At 37.1% G+C, this 25,706-nt stretch overlaps 1 protein-coding gene across 11 annotated transcripts in view; it reads right to left on the bottom strand.

Annotated features, from left to right (window-relative positions):
- The window catches only part of EXOC4 (exocyst complex component 4), a 747,424-nt gene that overhangs the window by 412,956 nt on the left and 308,762 nt on the right, over positions 1 to 25,706 (bottom strand). For 10 of the 11 annotated variants that reach the window (XM_077857384.1, XM_077857385.1, XM_077857386.1 and 7 more), the window contains exon 10: positions 4,212 to 4,308. In XM_077857384.1, coding sequence (XP_077713510.1) covers positions 4,212 to 4,308 — 97 coding nt within the window. Of the gene's footprint in view, positions 1 to 3,739; positions 3,830 to 4,211; positions 4,309 to 25,706 lie in introns of those variants that run through there. The other variant, XM_077857394.1, reaches the window with a different exon arrangement.

The following is a 25,706-nucleotide window of genomic DNA, read 5'->3' as shown; positions in this document are numbered from 1 at the left end:
CTTGTCTCTGACACCCTGTGAGATTTCTTACTGAAGAAACTGCAGTCCTTAGGAGAAAAGTATGAAAATAAACTTGCAAGGTTGCCAGATCTAGGACCTTGTACAATGATTTTATGGGAGGGCAGTAAAAATGATGGCTAAGAATAAATAAAACAACATAACAGGAATCTACTGTGCAGTGTTCTTGAACAGGGTGGTTCTGAGTTTTCAGGACGGCAAACTTTCATTCAGCTAAAAGAATGCACTGCCAATGAAATAGAAATGATGAAAAGAACATCTTTAATAAATGAAGTATACACAAGCCATCTGCAGCGTTTCAGGAAGACAGAAGAATCCAAGTACCACCAGACATAAAGGAAAAGTACTGAAGGGAAATAAATGCCCTACACGCTTGAAAAGGTTTCTACCTTCTAACGAAAAAGATCTCCATTCACTGAGTGAGATAGTGTAAGAAAACAATGACAGTGTTTAAATGGGTGATCAAAGCCAACTTGTGGTAAGCTCCTTCTGAACTAGAGTCTGGGGAATTAGGAGGGGGAACCGATGAGTCCTCGTGTCCGAAAAGAAGCACACAAGCAAGCGAAGTGCTAGGTGAAAGGCTATGTGATTGCTCACTACTGTCTGTGTGCAGGATGGCTCAGCCGTCCACCTACTAGGTGCAAAAGATCCCACTCAGCTCCATCCTCACCAGTCAGTGGTGAGGGCATCTGTTTTTGCTGCCTATGCAGCTACCAAGGGAGTACCTTTAGGCAAGGATTTGATGTCATTTTTTCATTTCCCCAGGACCTGGCATAGAATCAGAGTCCAGTAAATAATCAGTGAGTAAAACTGAACAGAGGAACCTGGATCTGAACCTAATTTGTTGCAATTTTCACTTAAAATTTCAAATCCTGTGCTTTACTTCCCCATCTTTCCATTCTTCCATGCTAACTCTCCCACTAGATTATACTATCTTCTACACAATAATATGCTAAGTCACCTTCACTTTGAGCTAGCACAGAAATAAAATGAGTGGCATACCAAAGGATGGAAAATATATGCACAGATACTGTATTTAAATAATCCCATAAAAATAAGAGTGATTATTTCTAAAGAAGAGTCCATACTAGACTTAGAGAAGTGAAAACATGCATCCTAAGTGTCCGATACCCATTTGTTGATCACAAATAAGTGAATGACTACAGGAGAAATGTGGAAATTTAAAGAGTAAAAATGAAATGCACTAGTATGATAACGCACACTGACTCTCCTCATTACCAAAACTTCCAAACTTTAGAAGAAATAATAAATCCGATAATCACCAAATGCTGAAGTGTAAAAATCAGAATAAGAAAAAAAAAACTATAATATCTTAATCATCTGAAACTCCATTAAGCCCATTATGGAGATTCAGCTGAGACTTCATAATGGGCTTGAGAAGCAAGGCTATAATTTGAGCCAAAGGCTAAAGTCTATATAATGATCACCTGCTTAGCAAGGAATTAACTTACCTTGCAGACCACATAATATTCTTATGATTTCCATGAAGAGTTACACAGTGAATGAATGTAAACCGTATCATGCAACAAAACTTTCACCTGTACTAATCAGTAATAACATTCTGAATGAAAGTAGAGACAAACCAAGTTGAGTAAAACTAATAGTATTATCAAGCCTTAAAACAACTCTCTTGTAAAGTAGGATAAATGCTAAAAAATAATTGTTAAGAACTGCAATATGGGCAGCCCCGGTGGCACAGCGGTTTGGCACTGCCTGCAGCCTGGGATGTGGTCCTGGGGACCTGATCCAGTCCCACGTCAGGCTCCCTGAGAGGAGCCTGCTTCTCCCTCTGCCTGTGTCTCTGCCTCTCTCTCTCTCTCTGTCTCTCATGAATAAATAAATAAAATCTTTAAAAAAAAAAACTGCAATACATTGAACTCTATCCGTACTTAAGCAAATAATGCATTTTATTAACTGTAAAATAAGGATAGTTTTTCTTCTTCCTCATTCTCCTAACTTCACATTTAGAAAAGGCAAAAAAAAAAAGAAAAAAAAGTTTAAAGGGAAAAAATCTTTTTTTTTTTTTTTTTTAAGATTTTATTTATTTATTCACGAGAGACAGAGACATAGGCAGAGGGAGAAACAGTCTCCATGCAGGGAGCCCAATGTGGGACTCGATCCCAGAACTCCAGGATCACGCCCTGGGCCAAGGCAGATGCTCCACTGCTGAGCCATCCAGGCATCACGGGAAAAAATCTCTTGTAAAGTGGTGACTGACACTACAGCCAAAAAAACATCCAAAGGTCTTCTTTGATGCTTTGGAACAAATGTAAGCATAAGGATTACATTTATCCATGCCATAGTGTAATTCAGCAGTAAATTATGGCGTTAAATCCAGGTTAGGAGATGCCTATAATGATTAAAGTATTTTCCCATTTTCCTAACAATTAGCAACTCTAAGCAGAAATCAATTTAATTGAAAATGAGAGTGAATACTAAACCAATTACCAAAGTCAGGTGTAATAAAGATGAGCACTGTTACTTAATCTAGAAATTCTAGATGTTGTAATTTATGCATTTATATAGAAAAACAACTGAATTTATAGAGGAATAATCCTAATTCTCTTAATTACATGATTCTTAAATTCCATGATATACTTCCTGCAAATGTTTGCTAAAACAGATTTTTCAAAAAATTAATAATTCTTTAAAAATCTCTTGTCATTGCATGAAAGGATTTTTTGTTGTTATTTAATTTACATATTTGTGTTTCTGCATTTAAAACTAATTGGGTGAAATGTTCCAATACAATTTTTAAAACTGGTTGCCTAAGTAAGAGATCTGAATTGAACTAGTTCTAATGGATTTTAATTTAGTAAGTCTTTGTTAATGAGAAGGTAGGATAATTCCCATATTAAACTGCCTATGTTTCAGAAAAAGCATATAAAATATTTATCTGGACAATTCAGGAGCACTTGCTTGACTGTTATTTCAAATGCCTCAAATATTATAGAAGTCATGTGAGAAAGTGTAATGTGATTATCTGAGGCACCTAACTTTTACTGAACCCAAGAGTTTCTGATTCATTGTATGAAAAAAAGCAAAAATATACACTGGTTTATTACAGAGAATAACATACGATTAATATTATATTGGATATCTATGTTCAAAGAGTACCCTATTTTACTGGTGGTCAACAACACCATAAAATTCACCATCTTAATCTTTTTTAGGTATACAGCACAGTAATGTTAACTATACACACATGGTTGAGTAATCAGGTCTCTAGAAATTTTTCATCTTGCAAATCCAAAACTTCAGATCCACTGAATAATAATTCCCTTTTCCTCTCTTCCCCAAAAGTTCCTTTTTAAAAGTACTTAAGACTTAGAAGCTTTTAAAAAGGAAGTATCACAGATTTTTATTTAATAATCATCATTCCACAATAAACTGAGTGATATAAAAGATCTCATTCTAGTCAGCATTGAGTTGTCCTTTATATATAAAATCCTATATATGGCTGCTAGAATGTCTTTCAGTTTTAGAAGTCATATTGTTCAAAGACTTGCCAATCCTCAAAGGATATCTGAGTCATTAATATAAATTAGTGAGACAGATCATGGGTTAGCCATTTTTTCCTGAAAAGGGCCAAAGTGTAAATATTGCAGGCTTTGTAGGCCATATGGTTCCTCTTGCAAATATTCAACTCTGCAACACTGTAGCACAGAGCAGCTATAGATAACACATAAATAAATGAGCATGACAGTGTCAATAAAAATTTATTGAAAAAAAAAGGAAGAAAAACACATGACAGACTGGATTTCTCCTACGGGCCATAAGTTGCTACTCCCTGAAATAAAGAAGGGAATAGAGAGACAATGACAAGAGAAGGAGAGGGGCAGAGACAGGGAATAGGAAACAAAGAAAATTAAAAGAAAGTATTTATGGAGCATTACTACAGAGAACAAATAGGTACTAAACAATATATTAAAAAACATGTTCCAAAAAAAATAAAAAAATAAAAATAAAAAAAATAAAATAAAAATAAAAAACATGTTCCATTTTCTAGGGCTTTACGATCCAAGTTTGTCTATAAAACAAATACTATCAACTCCACTGTTTTGTTTGTTTGTTTGCTTATGGCTTGTTTCATCGTTGACCTACTGGCATTCAGTACATTAGCATAAACAATGAAAATACTGACTTTCGTAAGTACATAGGATTTGACTTACCTTAGCAATGGATGGAATATGACAGTAATATTTCTGGCTCCAGGTTTGCAGACAAATTTGGTTCCTCCACCTTCAATTAAGTTGTCATCAGGACCGCCTTTCAGGAAAAAGAAGAAAATTTAGCTTACTAGGACTTTTACAAAAAAATAAATCAAGGCTATTGAAATGAATGTTATACTATCATAAGAAGGACCAACTTTGAAAACAGTTGTCTTCAAATCTATAAAATTATTTTGAAAGACTGCATCCAGTCTCTTCATTGCGTAAACTATAGAGCAGCATTTTCACTCTGGATTGAGAACATGGAAGCTCAGTAAAAACAAATGGAGTTTTTAAAGAAATATTGTAGGGTAAAACCTAGTTAAACGGTTAGATCTGCAATGACCAGTGTCTATCTTAGTACAGCACGTGAAACTTTCCCAAAGAGAAAGTACCACTCAAGGTTGTCCGGGGCTATAAAGGTTGGAGCAGAGATCCATATAAACCTAACTGATCACACTTCATCAAATCTGAGACCCCACAAATTTTAAGATATGCTCCTATAACACTCAATGTTTTAAAAATTCTGCAAATGAAACTATACAATGCTTCTTTATTACTTAGAAGAGTTTTTTTCTCATTGAAAAGCTCCTTATGGTTGAAATACATATAAGTAGGTTATATAATTTCTAAGTAAATATTTAAGATTAAGGCTTTTAAAATAAATAGGTGTTTACCATAAATCTCTTGCATTTAATACAGAAATGTAAGAAAAATAAATTAAGGTGTTCTTACAACTACGTAATTTTCAGAATGCAGCTTTTCTTAATGACTCAGAGTTGCTAATACGCTTGTTTTATAAATGCTGTCACTAAGTGGGTTTCCTAAAGGAGTGAATCCAGTATTTTATTCCAGCTGCTAATACTAATTTTGCAAGGTTTAATGTTGATATGTACTTGATGTTATCAGAAGGTTTAAAGAGAAGGTCTATATCAGCTAAAACTCATACTCTTTCCTCAAACGGTCCTTAAGAGATCATCAATTGAAACATTGAAGGCTCACGGTATGAAGAATATCCGTTCAGTTTACACATACTGAGGCAAAAACAACTCATTCTGACTGTCTTCTGGTCTACAGCCACTATGATGCCATTGACCTAAGATATCATCCTAATTTCAGAGGGTCATGAAATATGTGTATCTTAGGATGTTGGGAGAAATGCTCCCCCTTCCACACACTACTCATGTTACCTACCAGTGAATGAAAATTTGTAATCCCCGCCTCCCTCTTTTATCCATTCTAGGGGAAGTGAAGTAACTCCCTTGGTGAAATTGAGAAGACAAAGCTGAGCATGCATGTCTCAGCAACCTCTTTATTGCACTTTAGAAACCAGAATGTCTGTAGGTGGTAAGTGTTGTCTCACAAAGTTGAAAAATAAAGGTCTTGCTTCGTCAGAGAAGGATGAAGTGGTGAGCAAATGTTTCTAACTTTGATGTTCAGTTAGCAAACTCATTTGGTTCTCAAAGTAGACTACACCTTCCAGTCTAGCGTCTGTCAGTATAAAGGTTGGTATTTCATCTTCCATCTACCTTATGTTATTTCTTAATACTTTCCGAAATCTGATAAAAAGATAGATGCCATTTTGTAGGCTTCCCTTCAAAATCCTAAAAATCTACACTTAAAATTTCTTTTTTCTGGGATCCCTGGGTGGCGCAGCGGTTTAGCGCCTGCCTTTGGCTCAGGGCGCGATCCTGGAGACCCAGGATCGAATCCCACGTCGGGCTCCCGGTGCATGGAGCCTGCTTCTCCCTCTGCCTATGTCTCTGCCTCTCTCTCTCTCTCTCTCTCTCTCTCTGTGTGTGACTATCATAAATTTAAAAAAAAAATTTTTTTTCTTTTTTTCTAAGTTAAATATTTTCTTTCTAATTAGAGTTCTTTGCATGATACCAAGCACAACTAAATCTCATTTGGGTTTATTATCTATCTTAATGGTCTCTGAGGTAACTTGGAGATTGACTGATAAAAACATGTAAAGCCTCAGAAATCCATACCCCTGGATCATCAAGACTTCCCAGAAGCATCAGAATGTAGGCAAGTCCCATTTGGATTAGTTGTTTCCACCAACTAATCACAGCACAGCTTTTCTTAAGGAAAACAGAAAATATAATGGTATGTACAGCTCCTGATTCAAAACCATGAGCTATTTTTTTCTCATTTGAAAAAAGAAATCCATCTTGTTTTACTATATTTGCACCAGAGATATCAGTGTTCTGCTAAGGCAGTGATTTTGCAAAAGGAGAACATCAAGACTATCATAAACACTACTCCTTTGACAAAACCCTCCTCTAAAGGTCACATGGTATGGTTACAAACACAAAGAACAGAATAAATATATCTTATCAATACTTCTCAAAGATCATCAGATGAAGTCAGTATTGAATTATCCAAAAACGTGTATGTGTGTAGCAAATAAACAGGTTATATTCTGCACTCCAGGCACAACAGAAATAACTTCCCATGAAGTAAATCTACACAACAATATAATGCATTCATTTACTGAATATAACTGAATATATAAGCATTTCTTTTAAAGACAAATGTGAGTTAGACTACAATGATCTCCAATGATTTCTAAAAATTTTTAGGTTTTATGATCTTAGGTACTCAATACTTATATAGAGACCAGATTAACCTAGCTCCAGGAGAACTAGTACCCTCATGCAACACCAAATGCACTAAATGTGCATGCACTGCCATGTCCTGGTCCACACCAGGCTTTCATTTAGTGGCCTGTGCCCCCTCCTACCATTCCTTTAGGCACCAAATCCAGCCTTCAACTATCGGATGGCCCTCTCCCAATTGTCCACAATTCCATTAGCAATGACTTTACATAAAATAACCTATATAACCTTAACACAGGTCACCTGTATTGTCATTTGTTTTCTAATGCTTACATAACATTTTCCTGACTGGAATGGAACTTCCTGGAAAGTAGTTATAAAAGCATACATCTGCTGAATGAAGAAAGAGACCCACCTTACCAGAATGTTATTGGACTTAGATGAAAAAGTATGTGTGCAAATCCTTTGTAAACTGTCAAAAACCTAACATAAGCAAGCCTATGTCCCCAGAGTATTACAGGGAACAGGTGTGCTTAATAAACATTTGTTGATGACAATCAGAGAACACAGATGATAAAAGATATAATACCAAAAATAAGGCCCACAGGCCACTAGAAATGTCAGTGAGAGGAAGATTTGGCTGTGAAAATGAAGGATGATGGCTAGCATTCAGCTGTAAACTAAATAATAGTTGCAATTGTTCCCTGTTAGCTGCAGAAAGATCATTACTGCTTTACAGAATAGAGTTAACTAAATAAAAAGTAAACTTTGGGCAGGACTAACTCAACCCCCAGCCAAAATTCCACCTACAGGAACTTCATCTATGCTTCCAGGCCCACTGCAAACCCTATCTATCCTGCATTTGATGTGATTTCCTCTTTCCTACAAGCCCAAACCCAACCTACTAAATTACCAAAAACAACACCAACCCAGTAAAAACATTCTTGAAAATACACAGGTAAAGAACCAGAAGTAAAGACTGTGGCCCAAGATCATATGGTCTGAGTGTCTAATCCTCTGAGATGTAGTCTAGCATTTCAATATTCTGAGTGAGAAACAAAACTGGCCTCTCTTTGCATGCCTTCCCGTAATCAGGTAATCTGGAAGTTGCTGTCATCAACGTTCTAAGGGAACATATTCAATCCCGAGAAAAGCACAAAAGGGCCAGAGCACCTCCTTCCCCTTCATTCATTATGCTTACAGTCTAATCCCAGCTGTCAGAGGCCGGGTAATAGGCACCACAGAAAATGCTGAATGATGATGGATGGTTGCAAAGAAAAGGAAACTGACAGTAGTATTACAAGTAGAATATATCTTGTGCAGAAAGGAGAGGAAATGCTCTACTCATATTTCAGTTTCAAACAATGAGGACAATGGTATGACAGGCTCTTGCAGACAACTGGCAGGAGGCACCAAGGCCACCCAGTGACTGCTGGCATGACAGCGTCTTAGGGCTCGCAGTCAAGGCCTTTCTTTTAGAATTCATTTACACAGAAGTAATTAGCTCCTAGGCTTATTTATTCCTTGATTCTTCCCACCTGGAATTTGAAGTCATTTATAATGAATATAGTCATTTTAATAAAACAGAAAAAGAAAACCCCAGCCTAAGAAATGGAAACAAATGTCCTCACTGACAGGATTATGGTACAGTGGGAAAACTCACTAAGATCCGTGTCACATCCCAGATGTGCTACTTAATACTCTAAGCGCGACAGAATTATTTAAATTTTCTGAGCCTTAGCTTTCCATTTATAAAATACATATTGAAATTAACTGTTTCAAAGACTTGTGGTGATAACGCACTCCTGGGGATTCAGTATGGTTTTGACACCTAGTATATCTCAAATAAATGGTCTACTTTTCTCATTAGAATTACCAAGCAGTTATGGATCTAGTTGATCACATACACACATACACACAAAACATCCCTGGAACATAAACTAAAAAATAAAAGATCCAATTTTAAAAAATATTATTCTTCCTACTTTAGGCAGCACTGTATGAGTCAATAGCATTAAAAGGACCAATTAGAATTATGTCTGTCTTACTTGGGGAGGGCATTGTTAATGCAGTGAAAGATTAGAAAATTGCTGAGAACACTTACGGCATGACAGAATAAAATTTATCTTTCTCTGCTCTTAATTTTTCAGTTAAAAATAACCAATATTGGGATGTCTGGGTGGCTCAGCAGTTGAGCATCTATCTTTGGCTCAGGGCATGATCCTGGAATCCCGGGATTGAGTCCCACCTCGGGCTCCCTGCATGGAGTCTGCTTCTCCCTTTGCTTGTGTCTTTGCCTCTCCGTGTCTCTCATGAATAAATAAATAAAATCTTTAAAAAAAAACAATGTTGAACATATAGATACAAAGATTATGGACTATCTGTGCCAAGTGCTTAGAGGAAACCAGTGGAGTCTGATGGTCAATTGAGTTGAGCCATAGAAAGCAGCCTTATCCGACATGTTTAATATGGCCTGGATTTCAAGTTGGCCTTTTCCACACTGAAAAAGAACCACAGTGAAGAGGAGTTCTTTTTCTTTTTTACAGCAAATACTTTGCTTCATAAACTTTCAAAAGATTATGAAAATGCATTCTGATTGCAACAATATACGGGGTCTTTAATTGGCTCTAAGAGCCTGCTAAATGGTCTAAGAATTCCCTGAATTCATAGCAGTCCCTTAGTTCTTTTAGATTAAGTTCTTTGCCAAGTACCCATTCAAAAGCACAGACTAGGGGTGCCTGGGTGCCTCAGTCGTTTGGGTGTCTGCCTTTGGCTCAGGTCATGATCTGGAGTCCTGGGTCCTGGGATCAAGCCCCACATGGGGCTCCTTGCTCAGCATGGAGTCTGCTTCTCCCTCTCCCTCTGCCCCTCCCCACTGTGTTTTCTCTCTCTCTCTCTCTCTCACTCTCTTTCTCTCATACATACACACACACACACTCCCTCTCTCTCTCTCTCTCTCTCTCTCAAGTAAATAAATAAAATCTTAAAAAAAAATCAACAGACTCAAAAGCACAGAATATCATTAGGACTTCATGCTGTCACTGCTGCTGCTGCCACCAATGCCCAACTTGTGACTAGGGACTATCTATGATCTTGGGGTCTGGTACTAGATTAGGAAGAAAAGAGAAGTACAATACTTATTCTTACCCTTGAATAACTTACTATTACAGTCAAGTCAAGCAAATCAGTATTGCTGGTAACATTCTACTGCTCATGGTAAATTATTGTCAGACCTGAGAAGGAAATCTTGGCAATAAATACCTTGAAGGAAAGAATCATCTTTTGGACTCAATTTGAACCAAGTCTATAATTATTAACAACAGTACAATTTTGTTCAAGGATGGATCTCCTATGCTTAGAATGGTTTCTGGGACATGATAAGCAGTAAGTATTTATGGAATGAATATATGAATAAAAAAACAAACAAAAAAATTATAATGTCTCTTTTAGATCAAGTGAATTCTAAGTATGAACCACCTAGGAACAAACAGCAGTTGTGTTTTGCATAAAGTATGCTAAGTAAGTAATGCATGTTTCAGCAAAATGCTGAAAAATTATAATAAGATATTATTTGTAGAAAACAATCTCTCAAGTAGAAACAAATTAGTTATCCCCACCATTAGAGGAGTAAATGCCTTGTCTGTAATTCTCTGCTCAATTATATTTTGTTCCTGGGTAGCTCTAACGTTGTGCTGTGTAGATAATTAAAACAGGTGTCAAGTATTACACAGAGTATGCAGGAAGAAGGTCAAGAGCTGGAAAGGGGATTCACGCTTATTAAACATTCACCAGGAAACAGGTACTGTGCTGGACCCATAACATAAAATATCTCACTTAATCCTAGTAATAGCCTATAATATTATTACCCAACACAGAGATGAAGAAATGGAGGCTCATGGGGGTGAGGGAAGAAGTACAGAGTCTTGCTCAAAATCAAAATCACACATGGTAGGTTCAGTATTTAAACTATTTTTTCCCAACTATATGTACACTACAATGCACTTAATATCACTTCATGCTCTGAGAAACTCATGAGTTGAAAAAAATAATACACATGATGGGTGAGATAGGAAAATTCTGAAACAGGGAGCAGTAAACCCTGATTTTATGGTGGTTTGACACATAAAATGTATTTTCTATGGAATCTACACTAAATACAACTGTTGGGTTATCCAAATCAATGCACAAGAAGCCTTTTTGATCAAAAATGTGAGTGAAGCCTGACAAAAACATTTTGTAGATAAAACCTACATAAACAATGGTTTGGTAGATAAAACCATATAAACAATGATTCTAGGGGAGGGGGGAACGACACTTAATGGTCCAACTGAGGCCAGAAAGAACACTTTCCTCTCTAAATATAGTCCCAGCAGCAAGGACCAGAATGAACTTTACATTTCCCCATCTCTCCTGACTAGCTAGTACAGAGTATAATGACCCCTTCAACTCCAAACTACTGGTTAGGGTTCTTTGGAGACCCAGAAACAGGCAGGTAGGTAGACAAGAAAGGGTCCAGCCCTTCAGGGAGGAAACTTTGGGGAGTTTACCTGTATCCATACCCAAAATACTGATAGAAGCCATTTTTTTTTCTGCTTCCCCTTTTAAAAAAAAAATTCCAATAGCTCTCCCTTGCTTTGTTTTTTTACTGTAACATCTGATGAAGGATTTCTTGATAATCCTTCCCTACTGTTGAGTGCACAGGTGAGGTGAAATTACTGCAATTTGTAGCAGCACCATATTATTATGGAATATTCTAGAGCAGAAATAAGAGTAGAGAAGAGAAACTCTGAGAGTTAGAGTTGAGGATTTACCAGCTGGTTATAGCAAAAGAACAAAGGGAAAAGGAGTCAAAGGTTCTGACAAAAAAGAAAGTCAGATGATTGACCACACATGGGTCAAGGCTTGGTAAGAAATAAATGAGACTTGGAAAAGACTAGATTGATGATAAGCAATGCAAGCTGACACATGGGGTTTTCTCTCAGATCAGAATCTTTATGGGGGAAGTCAGAGTGAGAGAAGATTGAAGAGGAATGGAGGTTGGTAGTTAGGGACAGGCTAAAATTGTATCTTTTCTCGCTTTCCTTGTTATCATCCCAGGAAGCCCTCCCCTGAGTTAAAAATGAAGTGGGCAGGAGCAGTAGGTTTGATGTTTGCTGGTAAGGAATCAGAGAGCAGCAAAGTTTGGAGGTGGGGTAAGAATGAGAAATGAAAGAAATAAAGGAAAGTCCAAGGACCTCAGCTCCTTTTGGCCTGTCTCTAGTGTCACTGGCAGGTATAAAACATAATGCACAGAAAGAGGTCTAAACTAGAGACTGCCTAATGATTGGTTATTATGAGACAAACAGTCCATGTTGTGAAGTATAAGGAGCAGTACAGCAGATGAATGTCCAAGATCTTATATCTGTTGGAATTTCAGTGTGAGCAGACTGCTAGGAAGCAAATCCCTCACCTGAGTTTTGCTTCAAGTAAGACCTTCTCTCCCAGATGTTTGGTTAAAGACCATGAAATAGGGATCCCTGGGTGGCGCAGCGGTATAGCGCCTGCCTTTGGCCCAGGGCGCGATCCTGGAGACCCGGGATCGAATCCCATGTCGGGCATGGAGCCTGCTTCTCCCTCTGCCTGTGTCTCTGCCTCTCTCTCTCTGTGTGACTATCATAAATAAATAAAAATTAAAAAAAAAAATAAAGACCATGAAATAATTATTTTTTGGTCACATAACAGTGTTGTTTTTATCATGAAATAATTATTATAAAGAAGTAAAAGTTATGGGCAGCCCCGGTGGCTCAGTGGTTTAGCGCCTGCCTTTGGCCTGGGACGTGATCCTGGAGTTCCAGGATCGGGTCCCACGTCCGGTTCCCTTCATGGAGCCTGCTTCTCCCTCTGGCTGTGTCTCTGCCTCTCTCTCTCTCTGTATCTCAAGAATAAATAAATAAAATCTTAAAAAAAAAAAGAGAAATAAAAGTTACATTCTTTTGTTGTTCAAAAATTGAATACATTCTAGCTCCCAAATAACAAATGAATTTTATATTAATTCTTTGGGGGTGGTGTCTTGTATTACAAAACAAGAAAAAAAAACCTTAATTATCTTCTTTTTTTTTTTAAAGATTTGTTTATTTATTTATGATAGACATAGAGAGAGAGAGAGAGAGAGAGAGAGGCAGAGACACAGGAGGAGGGAGAAGCAGGCTCCATGCAGGGAGCCCGACGTGGGACTCGATCCCGGGACCCCAGGATCCCGCCCTGGGCCAAAGGCAGGCGCTAAACCGCTGAGCCACCCAGGGATCCCCCCTTAATTATCTTCCTAACAATAAATTCAATGATGTTTTGCAAGATAGAGTGACGAGGAACCAAACAAACAAACAAAAAAGCCCAACAAATTTTAAGGTTAATAATAGCTCACTCTAAGCCATCAGTAAAACATGTTCACCTGGAGCTCTTCCATGAGCAGAAGTCAAAGGCAGCTCTATTAGTAACAGTACTGACTGTTTCTCTAATGGAGTCTGAAATGGCATGCTCTACAAAGAGCACAATGTAAGATATGAACCAATTACCAAAGGATCCACAGTCACTGCATGCATATTTTTAAATGGTTGATCAATAAGGCATAAGGGAACTTTGACCATTTCTAAGAAGCATTCCTATCTTAGTGACATTATCCTCCAACTCACTTTAAGGCTACATAAGGAGACTGCACTGATTCTTTCTTCTTCCACTGTTTGACTGATTCCCTAGTTTTAATTATCTTGAATCTACTAAATAGATTTTAGTGGCTAGTCGGCTATATCTAGCTCAAGGGTTCTGGTGTGTGTAAGGTGGAGTCCCCTCCCTTATCATGTGTGTGATTTCTTTCACTGAGCGCGTTCTCAAGCTCATAAATGTCATGGCATTTATCAGTACTTTATTTCTTTTTAAGGCTGATTAATATTATTAATATTCCAATGTATGTATACACCACAGTTATACATTGTATATGTATAACTCCAATGTATGTATATACACCACAGTTATACCAACTGATGCATGTTTGGGTATTTTCACTTTGGGCTATTATGAACAATGCTACTGCAAACACCCATGCATAAGTTCTGCATGGACATATGTTTCCAATTCTCTTCAATATATACGTAGAATTTGAATTGCTGGATCATATAGTAACTCTATGTTTAACATTTTGAGGACCTGGCAGGCTGTTTTCCAGTCTATTCTAATGTTTACTATTGTTATTATCTTTAATAAACTAATTATTTAGAAGAAAACTGGTAGCCGGGGGGTGCGGGGGGTGTTAATGTGTGATGAGCAGCACACAGAGGAAGTATGACTAGTCTGTTCTCCAAAAAAACCTTTCCCACCAGCCAGAGATCTCTCCCTGCCTCTTCTAGAGGTGGCCCTGTCTGTCTTGAAAGATCACCGAGGAAGCATTACTAGTGTAACAAGTGATGGCAGGACAGAAGCCTCTGGAAATTGGTACAACTGGGAAACGCTCTGTGCTATCTGTACTGTTTCAACTAAGTGTCTGTGCTGGTTCATCAACCATGATTAAAATGAGTATTCTCTCCTCACTCATGTTTCAGATTGCCGAAGATTTTACTGTTTGCTCAGTAGTTCTTGTGAAAATAAAGCCAAGAGTGATATGAAGGATTACAGAATGCAGTGACTTTCTCTAATCAGATGAGCCCATCTCAGTGCTGACCTAACATGTATGTTTGACTAGTCAGGAGTCTTCCGATGATGTCTTGCCGGCTGAGTGGTGGATTTAAGGTGCAGATAAGCATCAAGCTGAAAACAGACTGAGCCCATCAATCTTATTTTGGCTGTTAAATGGTCTATGATGGAGCCCAGGCCACTGGAAATGACGAATGCATACATGTACTGGTTCATATAGAAGAAATGGTGTCGTTAAATGCTGTCATTGTCTCCATCCTCAGAGATGTGCTTAAACCTAAGGATGCTAAATCTAAGGTAGAAAGAAATTATTTTGGAGGGCTTGTTGTGACAGGCAGAAAGTATAATAACCCCAAATGGCCATAAGAAATAAGACAGATAAAGGTCTCCTTAAAGACAAATTTTGAGTCAAAATACAAGTTGCAAAACACGGTAGCATTTAGCTTACTGACAAAGATAATGAGTGCTGGCATCCAAACAGAAACAGCATTATTTCATCGCTTCATTGGAAGCATCTGGATGACTAAGGCACAGGTGGCTTTAAATAACTTTACCACCAAACCCATAGCCACTCTTCAGGTTTAATCAGCAACAGTCAACTTTCCAGCCACTCTAGGCGACAACTCTTGGAATATTCTCATAGAATTAAAATTGGGTCTTCCAAGCCAGCTAAGCATGAGCCATGACAGGATCAACACACAAAATCACAGCTGGCAGGGGATTTTTTTTTTCTGCTTCTATATAAATAGAGCATAACATAGGATTGTGCATACCCTATGTTCAGCAAAAAACTGAATTAAAAAATAGCATTTTAATCTATCCAGACAGTCCTTCCCTGAAGCTCTCCAATGTCCAATACATTGTTTCTTGACCCAAACCAAACCAAAAACGTAGTGAATTTTTCCAGTCTTATTTCCTCCACATTTATCTGGCATGCTTATACCTTGCACTTCTCAAATTTTTTTTTCTATTTCATCAGTCATGATTGTTAAAAAGCAAATAACCTTCAAAGTTAACATTATATATACTACTTAACCCTATGATTCCAGTTCTTGGCATTTCCCACCCATCCCCAATAAGAAACACAATCATGAGTGACCTTAAGATTCAGCAACAAGAATGTTTACCATAGAACAGTGTCTTAAACTTTTAAAAAGTCACTTAAAATGCAAAAGAACAGAGAATTGATTATAAAGCTAAACACATATCAACATATACGTGATACAAACATGTATGTAGGTATGCATGTATGATTGGAATATGATACAGCCATTAAAAATATATAGACATTGCAATATGGCAAGAAAAAGACTTAATAGGCAGGAGTCATTATGGCAAAGAGTTATTAATTAATATTATTAGATAAGCCAATAGTATGTGTCTCATAACTGCAATACGGAATGTCTTTGCTGATTTGATTCTTTTGTCTTCTACCCCTGCTGAAGTTTGTTCCTGATCCTTTCTTCTATATGTGTCCTTTATCATATGTATCTGTGTATGTACTTGTGGGTATATGTACATTATATAAATTTATATTCCTTATAAATTTATCTGTAACAATTCTTGAAGACTGGTTTAAAGGTAGGTATCATCAGAAAACATTTGCAATAGCTTCTGCTAGAGAACACCTAAGAGAACTACCAACCTGGAACCCATTTTAAACTAAAATTTCCCTTTAAAAATTTCTCACATGAACCAGAGGATGTTTATTTCAGCAACAAACCTGGTTTTTCTAGGGATTTTTCCTGCCTTCAGCCTATGCCAAGGTGACCAATTTTCTTTCAGTCCCTTACAGGAGGTGGGAAGATTATGGGGAAAGGGACTGTATTTCTAGATGATCTATGTACTCTATATGGATTTGGGGGTAACTTTCTATTAGACTCCCAGGTTGTGTAGATTCTGGGCTTTGTTCCTATACTGCACCTTACAAGTTCATTTGAGTTTGGCAAGTATCTTCAAGGTAAAAACTGGCTTGGAAGTACATTCCTCCATATCCCTCTGCAGTCTTTTTTTTTTTTTTTCTTCCAGTAATTCTTTCTTTTCAGCTCATCATTGCAATTTAATACATTTTTAAGTATTTCACCCAACACTTTAAATGTTTTCATGGGAAGATCAACAAAGATTCCAGTTCATACTGCTAAGAAAGAGAAGTCTCCACACAAAGTACTCTTTACGGAACAGTCTAAAAACGATTTCCCCTCTGAATTCAATTATTCCAGTGAAAGCATCTTTAGATTGTATTCAGATATCCCTAATACTGTTTATTGTTTGTTTTTAATCAATTCTCATACTTATCCTAAGATAATCATTAGAAATACAAAAAAATAAACAGAATAAAAATCACATAGCATTTGCCTTAAATGTTATCAGTTCACTTGATATAGCAAAATAAACGATCTACAATGTAAAATGTAATTTGATACAGATTATAATCAAATGTTAAGAAATGAAGTTTTCTTTCTAACTCTGATATCAAGTCATTTTGTTGCAACAGGAAAGTTGCTTAACCTCTCTGAGACTTCTACTCTATTCTTACCAATAATATAAAGAGCCAGATAGTGTATTCTTGAGAAGCCTTTCCATCTATGAACTTTTATTTCCTAGATCATAAGATGTCCTTTGGAATATATTCTACTCATTGGTTTTATTTACATTTTTTGATACTGTAGAACATAATATAGTAGCACTTTTATCAAGTAGAACTTTATGCCAATTATTATAATCATTGAGGTACCATATGCAATAATTCTAATGGGATTTTAAATGGGAATGAACTGTATTTTTGCTTTGGGATATTAGTTATGCTTCAGGAAAAAATAATTAGTATCATTTGGGGCTGACATTTTTACACCATCTAATTATGATTATCGATGCTCTCTTTCTTTTATGGGAAGCATCTCAGATCCTGCCTTGATTATCACAAGAATTCCCTAATGCTGATAAGTAAAATGGGCAAAATTCATGGCATGCTTGCAATTTTAACCTAAAATGTTTCTGATTCACCCCAAACCAGGTATCAGAATTTTATACAAATCACTATAATCAATGGTTTTCAAAATAGCAATTCTGACAGAAATATATTTAATAGGAAAACACTTTAATTCAATCTAATAATTATCGAACCGAATCTAATAATTCGGCATCTTGGTGCTTTGAGTGGACTCATGATGATATAAGCCTAACAGACATAGTCCACGACCTCAAGAAGTTTGTTTTGATTGCAGTATAAAAAAGCACAAACCAGAAGTTAGAGACAAAGATATTATAAAATAGAGCAAAAGAATTAAAATACATCATTCCAAAAAGATAAAAGTACTACTCTTCAGTTTGAAAAACAACTTACATAAGCATAATACTACTCACAGAAGACATGTGAAGTTACAGTTGTTTGGCATGTGAAGTTACAGTTGTTTGGTAAAGAAAATAGGACATTGATCCTCTATCAAGTAGCCTGATTTTAATAATATAAGAAAACAGACTGACAAAAGTAACCTGTAATAAAGAATGCCTAATACAGGCATAATTGGTATTACTGATATCAGATCAATACTCCACTGGGCTGAGAAAAAACAGTGATTCAATCACATAACAAAGGATCTACTTATCAACATCTTCTAAATACATCATATAAAATTCTTGCTACAACTTTCTTCCTGGAAAAGTACATTTCTTTTGTATTTCTTCAAGGATCTGTGAACTTGCTTTTAAAGCATTGTTTTTCAAAAGACTAAAATATAAATAAGGCTTTTATTAAAATAAAATGCACAAAAGAATGACTTGCCAATTTAGCTGAAGAAGGACCAGAGAAAGGCAGAGGTTACTCACTAAAAGGCTCTGAAGATATAGACAGTGCAACTTAGACCTATAAAGTAATGGTCGATGGACACAGCCTCAGTGTAAACATTTTTTTAAATCTAAACAATCAATCACCACTCCAGCGATAGAGAACTAAGGGGGGACAGAACAAAAAGTCAAGAGGCAGGTTAAATTCAAATACATTCAACAAATATTCATTAGGTGCCAACCATGTATATAGGTTCTGCATGAGGTCGTGGCAGTAGTAAGAGCAACATCAACCTTTGATTGCTCATGTCTGCAACTCTAGACTCAACATCACTCTTCTCTTGTTCATGCCTCTTATCACATCCACCAGCAAATCCTATCAGTTCAACTTTCAAAACCCAGAGTCCAAGTATTTCTCAGGACCCTAACTGCAAACTACTTTCTAAGCCACCTCTCCTCATCATTTCTGGTCTAACTGGTCTCCTTGCCACCTTTCAGGGGATTCTCAAGATAGAAGACAGAGAAATCCTGCTAAAATACAAGTAAGAATGATCCAGTTACTCCTCTATCTAGAATGCTCTGCTTCTTACCTCATTTGGAGGAAAATCAAAGCTCCTTGCAATGACCTAGAACAGCCCATTCAATCCTATCCTATAAATTTCTGAGTTCATCTTCTACTTCTCCTTCCCTGTCTCACTCTGTCCAGTTACATGAGCTTGTGCGCTCTTCTGTGAACACACCATACATGCGCCTGTTTTGGGGGGCCTCTATTCCTCCTATTCCCTCCACTTGTCAATATTCTTTCCCCAGTCTATGTGGCTTCCTCCCTTATCTCCTTCAAGTTCTCACTCAACTTGCGTCCTTCCCCTGGCATGCCAAACAAGAGTACAATAAGATAGAAATAAAATCATTTAAATAATAAATTTAGTCAGTAGCAACTATATATTTCTATATACTGGCAACTCTAAGTCTATAAAAAACTAAGTTTCTGAAGTCTGGCCAGGATGATATAATTCTAAAGAAGACATTACACAGAGATTATGTACTGAAACAACATGCATACCCACAAAACACTGAAACCACATGTATATATAAATGAGCCAGCTTTTTGCTCCTACCACTGTATTCTGGGTGTCTTCCCAAGTCATTAAATATTCTGTAAGAATATAATTATTAAAGATTGCATAATACTGTAGCAACCCATCAAAGATTCACCATTCAACAATATTAGCAAGGCTGCTGCATGCCAGGCAGTAGGGGAAAAGTAGTCAAAAGGACACAACCCATGCCCATCCAGAGTGGACCACATTTTATTGAAATAAGATATGAAGCTATCACAGAAATACATAATGACAAACTGTCTTCTGTGTTTGGAGTTTGGAACAGACTGGCAGGAGAGACCATGATACCTCTGTAAATATTTAACAATAATCTCTATAGTATCTACTAGGGACTAATTTACTCCAAAGACAGAAAACTTCTCTGAGGGAATGATACTAACACAGAGCCTGAAGGATAAGAAGGAAGTGGTCTGTCAAGAGTAGAGGCAGGAATGTTCTAGGCAAATGGAAGAGCACGTGTGAAGATCCTGAGGTAGTAAAGAGCGAGGCACATTGGAGGCACCAAAAAAAGGTCAGCGTTGGAAGGCTAGTGAGGAAGAAGAGTCAACTGGCAGGGGGATTAGGCAAAGTCAGGTCACAAAGGGTCTGGGAGGTCATGCTGGGGGAAATAGACTTTTTTTTAATCCTAAATATAACAGGAAGCTTTTAAATATCTGGGGCAGGGGAGTGATAGGATTTAATGCAAATATATGAAGATCATGTTTTAAAGACCCAGAGTGATCTCTAACACAACACTTTCCTTCCTTTTTATGCCAACATAAAGTCTTGCTTCAAAATGCCTCATGTGTCTTCTCCAAAGCAGTCTCTGGACTGCCTCCTTCAATTCTCTTTGCCAAGCAGCTTACAGAGTCCACAGCTTCTAGGACCACTATCAACCAGGCTAAAAGGGTAGTGCAACCCCTGGCCACTATGCCCAAAGCCTATCCATATCACTCATTCCTAGGTCATTGACCAATCAATCTCCTTGGATAGTAACTAACCACTCCTAGCCCATCATCATCATTCATTCTGAATTTCCTTGCTCCTTCCTGATTCAGATCCTACTTGTCTCCAATCTCCAAAACCCCTCACTATTTATTATCCCCTGGCTTTCTGCCATGAACATCATTTGTCCACCTGCCTCTAAACTACTGGTTACTTCCTCTCGCATAGGCAGGAGAACTGAAAATCTAGACTGTCTAGTATCCCAAAGCAGCTTCCAGACCACTGTACCTCCAGCACTTGAATAATAATATATATATATTTTAAGTTCTGATGCTTTGGGGCCCATCCCATTGTGCTGTGTCATCCTATCTTTTGCTACCACTTACTAACTTTGGCACCTGATTCACACAATCCAGTATCTAGCATGATGACCTCAACATTCATGCTTATGGCCCAAACATAGAAGCCTCTAAGGGCTTTGACATTCTCATTACCAATGACCTCCTTCATTCTACCTTGCCCCTGTGGTCAACACAGATATAAACTAACCAGTATACAGTCTCTAGCCATCAGTCTTCTAAGCATTTCAAATAGAGTTCCCTTAATCTAAAGCTAATATCTAAGAGTCCTAGAATACTTTTAAACTTATTACATGAATGAAAATTCAGCCCCACTCAAAAAACCAAAGGGAATTGATAGCATAGCACACATGAAACTCTGACATAAATTCAATATTATTTAATGAGGCATGACCATAAACTAGTAAAACTAATTCCTTACACCAAATTTGTTTTATCAAGATTTATTATTCTATTGTTTATGAAACTAAGTTCTAAACTTTTATTTTTGTAAAGATTTTATTTATTAAAAAAAGATTTTATTTATTCGTAAGAGAGACAGAGAGAGAGAGAGAGAGAGTGAGAGAGGCAGACACAGAGGAAGAAGCAGACTCCACGCAGGGAGACCGACGTGGGACTCGATCCTGGGACTCCAGGATCACGCCCTGGGCTGAAGGCAGGTGCTAAACCGCTGAGCCACCCGGGCTGCCCAAAGTTCTAAATTTTAAAACTTAAAAAGAATGAAAAAATTTATTAAGAGAAAAAAAAAAAAATTTATTAAGAGGTTATTAAGATACATACCATATGTGTTTGAAAGACAGAGATCTGCTTAGCTCTAAAATCTGTAAGATGTTTATTACATATTCATATAACACAGTCAGTTGATTCAACCTAAAGAAAGGTATCTTTGTCCAATGACATCTCAATAAAAGCCTTATCTCTCCAGAAAGGAAATATTAAAGTCAAATCATTTCTTTATTGAAGATTCTACCTCCAAATAATTTTCTGATGAATAATCTTCAGAGATGCAGATAATACAGCAATGGTTCTTCACCTCTGGAGAGGTCACAAAAGCCTTCAGAACCTGATCTAAACTATGGATCTTCTCAGAAAAATGTACCTATGCATGAAGACAAAATTTTACAAATAATTCCAGGAGTATACAGACAGCCTTCAGATGGGCAACTCCAGGTTTAACAGAATTACTAGAGTTTCTAAAGTCAGAAAGATCTGGATTCAAAGTCCAACTCCACTGCTTCTGTGTCTCTCCCTGGCCAAGGCATTTAGAATTTTCCAACCTCTATTTACTTGTCCATAAAAAGAATACTACTCTTCTGTGCCCTAAAAAATTGTAAGCAAATGAAAGTATGTGTGTGAAAGTTTTCATAAATTTTTTGTGAAGCACAATATAAATGATTATTATAACATGGAAACGGCTGTGTTTTGTTAATCCCCACAAGAAAGAAGCTCTAACAGTCAAATCCTCAGAGGACAGTAGAGTCAAGTCATCGTTTCATTCTCAGGCATAAAAATCAACAGGGTGGAAGCAATGAGAAATGTTTAGGTTGGAGAGATAGGAGTGTGGGGAGGAATAGGATTATTGTCTTCAGATATGTAAAGTGCAACATTATAAAAAGGAGTTAAGTTGCATTTTGTGGTATTAGGATGAACAGGTTGGGACTTTCAAAAAGGCAGATTTGGCTTTATAAAAGGGCATATTTACCAGGGATTGGAAGAACATGAAAAAGCAACAACTATTTTAGGAGATCATTTCTTCCTTGTAAGTGAAAGTCTTTGTTTTTTCGTAAGACAAGATGGTTACCCATTTGTTGTGGTACCTTAGAAAAGGTTTAAAGCAATGACTGAAAAGAAGCAATCCCAACAGTGAGATTCTGGCATTTCACAAAAAATGTCCCGGGATTAAACCCATAAATATAATTAAGTCAAAGACCATCACCAAGGATTTTGCAACAGTCAACTTCCCTCAGGAATTCACTATTATATTCTGTCACAGTTATGTAGGATCATAAAAAAGGAATTAAACTTATAACGTCTAGTTATATCTAGTTATGTTACTCGTACAAGAATAAAAGGGAATACTACACACGTTGAAGAGCAAATGATCACAAAGCAACGTGAACACTGTCTTTTTTTTTCCTTTTTTCTTTTTAAGGCTAAGAGTACAGAACAATAAAGCATCATTTGGCTCTCATTGTACAGGTAAAGTTTTTTTTTTAAGATTTTATTTATTTATTCATGAGAGACACAGAGAGAGAGAGGGAAAGAGAGGGAGAGACACAGGCAGAGGGAGAAGCAGGCTCCATGCAGGGAGCCCGAAGTGGGACTCAATTCCAGGTCTCCAGAATCAGGCCCTGGACTGAAGGTGGCACTAAACCGCTGAGCCACCAGGGCTGCCCACAGGTAAAGTTTTCAATGGATTATATCCAGTGCTGTGCTGGTAAATATTTAATCACCAGTTTCGGGAGGGGAACAGAAAGCCCTGATTTCTGTGAGGTAACTACTCCCATCAAGGCCAATTTTAACCTACCAACATGGTATCACTGAACACAGAGTAGGCTGGAAAAGTTCAGGGTCGAGATTTCCAGCAAGCCACTGTGAGAAGTGTACAACTATCCTTATGATTCTTACCATATAATTTTACTGCGACCCTACTGCCTCCCCACAAAACAAAACAAAACAAAACAAAAGGTAAAATAACGATATCTCTTCTTTACATATAGGATTTTCCCATTTTGGTTATAACTATGTTTTACACATATAAATTTATATTTATGTTTCAGTGTGAGAGCTGCAGTTTATAGGAAAATATTACCCCATTAATATTTCTCCTCAGCTGACTTCTATATACCCCCTGTGCTTATCACATGGAAGGAGAACAGAGTAATTGCTACAGTCCTATTATGAGTTAGTAATATCAGAAAATTTTTAGCTTCCAACTCATGGTAGGCACAGTACACGTGTAACTGGAATGTGCTAGATTCAAAAAAGCCAAAAATAATAATTTAGCATAGATATCCAAATCAAAATCTTGAATTGCAAGTTTAAGTTCAACTATAAGCTCAATTTAAGTACATAAAATAATATGAAGGGTTCCGTATTTTTATATTGGACTTCATATAACAATGAGGTAATCAAAGAAATTGTTAACCTAGGTATCTTTTAGGAATATAAGAGAAGATGTTCACTAGATTCATCCTCTTGATTTTTCCAAGAGAAAATAAATTTCCATTCCTGTTCTCCATTCATCCAAACGAAAAATAGTCCCAAATTCAGATTAAATTGTTCTATATTAAAGATCTAGGGCAGCCCCGGTGGCGCAGCGGTTTGGCGCCGCCTGCAGCCCGGGGTGTGATCCTGGAGACCCGGGATCGAGTCCCACATCGGGCTTCCTGCATGGAGCCTGCTTCTCCCTCTGCCTGTGTCTCTGCCTCTCTCTCGCTCTCTCTGAATGAATAAATAAATAAAACTTTTAAAAAATAAAAAAAATAAAAAATAAATAAAGATCTAGAATGTAGCTTAAAACAAAATCCAAGGAAAATTCTGCTATAAAACTTTGGACGTCCTCAAGTTGAAGCATATTCTATTAACAATGATTTATTAAAAAAAAAATCAAAGAAAAATTTTCTTCCTCCACTTATAACTACAAAAAGTCAATAAAAGATTTAAAATTACTTAATGATATCAATTTTTGCTTGCTTTTTCTCCCCCACATCTTCACAGCCATGCCTGTTTTACTTCCCAAAATCTATTATTGTACCTGAGATGTATTCAGTTTTCTACAATGGTCCACCTTATATCTGTCTGTGAACAAGAAATGATCATATAGCATACATTCCAAGCTTAAAGCAGGCTCACAAGCGCTAATGCAAATTTGTCCATTATAATAATTTGCATTTCTACTGTTAAGTGCTTCTGATGAGAAGCCTATAAAGTGATTATAGTCTTCTGATCTTCTTAAAGCACAATAGAGAAGGAAATATTAGAGTGATCACAGAATGCTTGTGGTAATACAATTTCTGATCTCTTTCATGTACAACTCTACAGAGATCTTGAAGGCTCTTCTTGGCACACTATAATTATTTATTTACTCAATTTCTGAGCCTGATACCATGCTATGGATTTCAATATTGTCATGCAGATGATGCTTAGGTACAATGTCCTTCTAATGCTGCCTTATCTGTTTTTACTCCCAATATTATCTTGTCTAAGATCCAACACCATATGCATTGAAATAAGTTGTTCTTCAATGTTTCAAAACCTGATTTATTAGTTGTTCACATTCCATCTGCCTCTGAAAACTGCCATGTTTTACTTCCACTGGCTGCACAAAAGGTTGAGGCTCGATTTTCCTTCACTTTTTCATCTGATCAGCATATCTGATACGTGTGTTAAGTTCTCCGTTCAACTATATAAACCACTTAAAATTCATGTTTGTTTGTTTGTTTGTTTGTTTTTAAGATCAGGTCAGTACAGCAGGAGCTTGACCAATGAATTTGTCATCTTCCATATTTACTAATGTTTCAGAAACCTGGCTTCAAAAACCTGTCCTTGCTATTGTAAAACGCAATGAGGCTGGGCTGAAACAAAGGCTTGCCCAAACTGGGAAAAACTATAATTAGCAAACATATATGGATGATCTACGGCTAGGAAAAAGACAAAACATTCCTAGGGTCTCAAAATAACTACAATAAGGAATAATAACAGATGGGATTATCTGAGGGGGTGGGACTTCTTAAGGAGAAGAGAAAATGGTCTGGAGGAGGCAAGGGAGACATCTATCACGTGTGTCTGTAGGAGGCAGAGAGAGCCACTATTTACAACAGCAGCAGGGGAAGCAGGCTCTTGAAGTGCTAATAGGTTTTAGTTCTAATTGCTCTTGGAACAAGGTTAAAGGAACATTCAATAAAGATGTTTGGGAGATAAGAGATCTATAATGATGAGGCAGGTAAATTCAGACAGAGGACCCGGTGGGAAATGGAGATGTAGCAGGCAGTATCGGGGACCAGGGGCCTCACAGTGTCGGCTAAGTGGGGAACTGTGGGTTCT

This window comes from Canis aureus, chromosome 18 (genome assembly GCF_053574225.1).
Source record: "Canis aureus isolate CA01 chromosome 18, VMU_Caureus_v.1.0, whole genome shotgun sequence".
Classification (NCBI taxonomy): domain Eukaryota; kingdom Metazoa; phylum Chordata; class Mammalia; order Carnivora; family Canidae; genus Canis; species Canis aureus.
The sequence above is the reverse complement of the archived record's forward strand: the minus strand, read 5'-3'. Positions and strand labels throughout refer to the sequence as shown.